We start from the raw sequence: 6,136 nt of genomic DNA, 5'->3' as shown, positions 1-6,136 counted from the left end.
CCCTCCTTGTAGCCAGCCCATCCCTCTTTGGAGTCATCCAGGCACACAGGTCTCAACAGGTGTGAGTCACTGCCTATTCCCACTGGATCAGGTGTCCCACATGCCCCTCCTGGAGCCTCTCTAGGGGGATAGTAGAGGGTCTCACAGGGCAGCCAAGCTTCAGCGGATGCCCAGAGGCTTGGGAGAATCCCCAGACCCTCCCAGGAAGGGGTTAAAACAGAACAGGTTGCACTCAGCCTCTGAAGTGAGAGATTCACTCCCTGAGAGATGTTCCTGGAGTACTCCCTAACTGAATCCCAGTGTGGGAGAAAGTTGGGGGCTGGGAGTGGATTCAGGAGTCTGCTTTTGCTGGCAATGTCACTGGGAGTGAAAGTTGCTGGGTCGTGTCCAACTCTTTGTGACCCCATGGACCGTACAGTCCATGGAATTCTCCAGACCAGAATACTGGAGTGGGTGGCCTTTCCCTTCTCCAGGGGATCTTCCCAAGGGGATCGAACCCAGGTCTCCTGCATTGCAGGCAGATTCTTTACCAGCTGAGCCACAAGACTGGAATCACCTTTAAAAGAAGCAAAGAGGATTGACTCCATTACTGAGTACCAACTCTGTGCGAGGCAAAGCGTGGAGTGTGCTAGTCCTTACTGCCATCCCACCAAGTAGGATTATATGTACATTTCACAGGTGAGGACACTGGGCCATGGAGAGAGTAACTTGTCTAGGATCTCTTCCTTCACAAGGGTCGCAATTTTCAGCCCCCAAACTATAAACACATGGAACAGCAAGGCAGAGAAACCAGACATGCTGGAAGCATGAGTATTCCTAGGACCCTGAGCCATTTCATCCCAGACAGCAGACACTTGCACTGAAGCCAAGGAATGGGCCTGGAGTCCAGTCCATCATGGTCAGGCCATCTTTCAGTGACAGCATCCAGGCCCACTGGATGGAAGAGGAGGCGTTCCCAGCCGTCGGCCTCTGGCTGGTGCCCCACACCGACCTGCCTCACCAGGTGCGCTGGGTGTGCACAGACACAGATTGTGTGTCTGTGAGGGGTGCTTAGCATCCTCCTGCCCTGTCAGCCCCTGTGGAGCAGGCAGGAGAAGCAGGGGCTCTGGAAGGCACCTCACACCCTTTCAGAAGGCCTCCTCCCGTGTCATACGACATCTGCCCAGCCTGTGGGCACATGGGCAGGGCATTGTTACCAAAGGAGAGAACCCAGGCAGCTAATCAGCTTTGGAGGTTTCTAAAACCTCACAGGGACATGAGCCTGTAACGTGAGGAAAGGGGATCCAACCGCCCAAGCCTTCCCCGAGGGGCCACGAGCCTTGCTGGGGAGAGAGCCCGTATCAGACTGCTAGGATTTGGAGGCAAACCCCCAGATGTCCCCAGGACCCCAGAGGCTTAACCAAGCCGACCTCACCTGCTGGCCCTCCCCGCAGCCAGAGCCCACAGCTCAACTGCTTATACTGTTAGGAGTTTAAGGAGGCTGAACATCTTGAAGGTATTACCATTTATAGAAAAGCACATTTACAATTAGCTCTATATAAACACCTGGGGATTTATCTCCCAGAACTCTAGGCTGGTGATGCAGGAGCCATCGAGCCCGCGGAGTTGACACAGGCCAGGGAGAGCTCCCTGAGAAGTCTCTTCTCTTCTGTCCGACAAGCTTCTTTGGGTCCCCACTCTCTGTCCCCACTTTCCCTCCTCACACCCAGCCATCTGCTTGGAGGACGCACCAGCCTCCCCTATACTGCCAGGAGGGCTGGAGGCTGAGGGGTTGCTGAGCCAGAAGTGATTCCATCTCAAGGTCCAGGGCTGCGTCCCAGAGAGCTCCATATGGGGGCCTAGAGGAGCCTTCCTTAGAACAAAGGGGCATCTTAAACCCAACGAGAGGCCTCCTGCCTCAGAACAATTCATCATTTGCCAGCCGTTCAGAACAACTATGCAAATGCCCTTGGAGCCAGGAAGAAGTTGGTCAGGGATCAGACAGGGAAGAGGCAGCGTGCCACAAGGGTTAAGTGGGAGGGTGCAGGATTCAGAATACCTAAACTGCAGTCCTGGCTTCTCTGCTCACCAGAAGGTCGCCGATCCCCTTAAGTCTCAGTGTTCTCATCTGTAAAATGAGGATGACGACTGCCTATATTCCAGTGTCATCACAATGACTAAATAAGATAATTCATATAAAGCACCTGGGCAGGGTGCCCAGCACGCAGCAAGTGTTTAATAAGCATTAGTTTGAATGATTACCAACCCAAATTAAAGCAGCCTTTTAAAGGGACACCACCTCAAGACGCCACCCAGAAGTACAGAGATTATGGGATGCAGAACATTTTCCACTTGGCAAAACTTTTACCCTTTCTCAAAAGCAGTGGTTCTTGGGACTTCCCTGGCAGCCCAGTGGTTAAGACTCCCTGCTTCTAATTCAGGAGATGTAGGTTTGATCCCTGGTCGGGGAACTAAGATTCCACATGCTGTGCGACATAGCCAAAAAAAAAGAAAGAACCAGAAGTCTGTGAGCAGACTTCCCACCCTCATAGCTTGCCACCTTCCCAAGATACGTAAATAATTTTGGTTTATGTGATAATACCTATGAGTGTACACAGATTAAACAGCAACAGCAGACTTTTGGCAGGACAGAGCAGTAGAGCATGACCATAATTTCATCACCACAGTGACTGCTGGTCCATCAGCTAAGCACAGCTCTAGAGATGAAACACCTCTTCTCTCCCAATCAAAAAAGCATACCAAATATCAAGTCATCATAATGTACGCTTTAAATATCTTATAATTTTATTATCAATTACATCTCAATAAAGCTGAAATTTTTTTTTAAGTATGCCAGCAGGAAGGTGAGTGAGGGGAATGTCATCACTGTGTTAACCCTGAAATTATTCTATCATATTTTTTGTAAAGCAAATCGCTGAAGCTTCTGAATGTTATCACTGGTACAGGGGGTTTATTCTACCCCAAAGGTTTGAAAGTCAGCATGTAATTAAAAACTGCATGTAATCAAAATCACCCTTCAAAATCCTCTTAAATCATCCCCAAAGTTTATCTTTAAACACAAAAATCATACTCAAAAGACTGGGATGCTCATAATATACAGGCATATGGAAGCTAAGACACACTGAACCAAGAGCTGAATAAAGCTGGCTTTCTCTCTCCCTCTTCCTACAACAGTGCTTGACTACATTCTTGTCAAATTGCATTCCAATCAGTTAAATGAGTAAATGATATAATTCCACTACTGCAAATTGCTGCTATGCTCCTCTCAGCTGACCCATGCTGAGACAGTTCTCCAGAAGCTACGTAAGATGGAATGGCTCCCTTTATCCCTCCATGACCTGGAAAAAAAAAAAAAAAGTAAAGGCACCCACTTACTTGCAGCCTGGATTCGAGCCTTCCGACTGACCACCAGCCCAAAGCGGTTCTGAGCCACACACTCATAGTCCCCCTCATCTGAAGGGCTGCCGCCTCCATCCAGCAGGAAGTGGCGGATCATCAAGGACCCATTGGCCAGCACAGTGGAGTGGGTACTGTCCGCCAGCTCCACCCCATTCTTCCTCCAGGTGATTCGCACTGGAGGAATCCCCTCCACCTTGCAGCCCAGCATTACGGGCTGCCCAGGGACTGCAATGTCATCACTTGGCTCCACAGCAAATGCCAGTTCAGCAGAGTGGCCAAGACCTGCATCAGGAGGGGGAGAGAGAGTAAAAGGAGAAGTTAGTGTGGAATGAACTCGAAAACACAGGGCTTCCAAGTTCTCTGGATCTGCGTGTCCCATCCCCATCATTCTGCTGTATCGGAATCTCTATTAATATATAGAAATGTATGCCTTATGAAGGGTCATCTCATGCTTGGAATCTCTATTAATATATAGAAATTTCTGCATTATGAAGTGTCATCTCATGCAGTACAGTTACTTAATCAACAGACTGTCTCAGAGAGATGGATATTATTTCTACCACCTTTCTTTTATTTGTATTTTTTAAAAAATATTTATTTACTTGGCTGCGTTGCAGCACGCAAGATCTTCCTTGTGGTGCATGGACTCTGTAATTGTGGCTCAAGGTCTTTATTCATATCTTTTACAGAAAAGGAAACTGAAGCCCAGAGATGTTAAGCAACTTGTCCGAGACCTCAGAGTTAATAGTTACAAGTCTGGGACCTAAAAGCAAGACTGATTCTAACACAGCTGCTGCCACTCTGTGCCCACCTGGTTAAACACTGAAGCCGCACAGACTTTCAGAGTGTGACCTCAGGTATTCAGTCTGCCCTGGCTTCTCCATCCTCATCTGTTTAAATAAGGAACAACAATATGGCTTGTGTTGTTCGTACATGCTAAGTCACTTCGGTCATTCAATCACTTCAGTCCGACTCTTCGCAACTCCATGACCTGTGGCCCACCAGGTTTCTCTGTCCATGGAATTCTCCAAGCAAGAATACTGGAGAGGGTTGCCGTGCCCTCCTTTAGGGGACCTTCCCAACCTGGGATCAAACCCATGTCTATTATGTCTCCTGCATTGGCAGGTGGGTTCTTTACCACTGAGCCACCAGGGAAGCCCTATGTTAAATATGACCTACAGACGTAAAGGCACTATGAAAAGTTAAAATTTCTACACAGTATAAAGTGAGATAGTAATAAACCGCTGTTTCTTTTTGCTGACAACACCATCTGAACAGGGAGAAGGGTGTGTGGGTCCAGGACTGGGTACAGGCTGGGTGATGGTCCAGCCCCACTGCCCCACCCCTAGGATGCTCTGGGGTTTGGCAGTTCCGTTTGCTTTGCTTTTCTCATAAAGAGGATGAGAGATACCAAACATCTACTCAGATTTCTCAAAATTCAGAAAGAAGGAGGCTCCTAGAACCTTTCTCCCAGCAACCTCTTCACTCCTGCAGAAGAGAAAGGAACTGGAAAAGGGGAAGACGAGGGGGAAGAAAAGAAGGGAGAAGATGAGGGTGATCAGGGAACCAGAAGTGGGAGAGGAGGGACGAGAGCTCCAAGCCCAGGCATGATGCCAAGTCTCCAACTTCTCCAGCGAGCAACTTACCAGACCAGTTACAACTTCAGTCCTGGAGAAATGAACCCGCCTGGGCTGAGAAGGCAGCCACAGACCCCCTCCACATTTCCGGGGAACTAGTAACACGGGAGCGGGCCCCTCCCTTCACAGGCCAGCGCCCTCCCTGGCTGCGAGGAGACGGGGCAGTCAGGGGGAGAAAGCAGAAGGAGGAGCGCTGCAGCTAGGGGCGTTTCCCCCACCCTCAGGGACGTGTAATTCGTATTTTAAGATACTTGAGGGTCACGCCCCTCCAGATCCCTACCCATCCTTCCCAAGACTTGCGTTTCAGCTGCCTCGGCTCCGCACCCCAACCCCAGTATTTTAATAGCAACTGGGGGATGGATAAACTTTCTACTAGATGCGCTTGCGACATCCTGCTTCTCCGGAGCCTAAGAGGGGAGAAAATACTGCCCAGAGGAGTGTCTGCTGAGAACTTGGGGTGGGAGGGGAAGCGACTAGATTTTCACTGCTCTCGCGTGAAATGAGCCCGTTACAGTCCCTGAGGGAACAGGGTGGTGGTAACGGAGCTCGGGGCAGCAAAGCCATCAGACCCCGAGCTCTGCGTGTGCACCCTCCGGGGTAGGGCGGGCACGTGGGCATCCCCGCCGCGCTCTCGCCCTCGGTCGGCTTCTCTTTCCTTTCCTCAGCTCGCAGGGTGTCTCCCCCTCCCCACGCACGGCCAGCCGGGGACCTCCCTCTTCCTCGATCTCTCCCTCGCATTCCGCGTCCTAGTCCCTCTCCAAATCCACGACGCGCTCTCTTCACCCGTCGCAGCCCGCTCAGTCCCGGACTCCGCCCCCGGTGTCGGCGGTCTCCTAACCTCGGCCACCGCGGGCCACTCTGTGCCCACCCTCGGGCTCCGCGCTCCCCAACTCGCCCCTCGGACCGGACTCAGCCCTGCGGTCTCCCAAGGCTCGTCTCCCCCTCTCCCCAACTCCAGCCTGCCCGCCGATCTCCTGCTTTGCCGCGCTCCTGGCCGCTTGGTCCGGGCTCGGACACTACTGAGTCTTGGAGCCGCAGCGGACTGAATGCGAGTCTCTCTTCTGGGGGGTCCATCCTCAGCATCGCCTGGCTCCGCGTTC

The 6,136-nt window shown here is 51.3% G+C and overlaps 1 protein-coding gene across 1 annotated transcript in view; it reads right to left on the bottom strand.

Moving 5' to 3' along the window:
• Positions 1-5,774, bottom strand: part of IGDCC3 (immunoglobulin superfamily, DCC subclass, member 3) — a 41,604-nt gene extending 35,830 nt beyond the window's left edge. Inside the window, exons 1-2 of the mRNA XM_010834604.1 lie at positions 5,549-5,774; positions 3,376-3,681 (exon numbers count right to left, since the gene is read on the bottom strand). Coding sequence (XP_010832906.1) covers positions 3,376-3,681; positions 5,549-5,774 — 532 coding nt within the window. The remainder of the gene's footprint in view (positions 1-3,375; positions 3,682-5,548) is intronic.
• Positions 5,775-6,136: the final 362 nt, after the last annotated feature.

The sequence above is a fragment of the Bison bison genome, unplaced genomic scaffold (genome assembly GCF_000754665.1).
Source record: "Bison bison bison isolate TAMUID 2011002044 unplaced genomic scaffold, Bison_UMD1.0 scf7180017864034, whole genome shotgun sequence".
Taxonomy (NCBI): Eukaryota; Metazoa; Chordata; class Mammalia; order Artiodactyla; family Bovidae; genus Bison; species Bison bison.
Note: the sequence above shows the minus strand (reverse complement) of the source record. Positions and strands in the feature narration are given on the sequence as shown.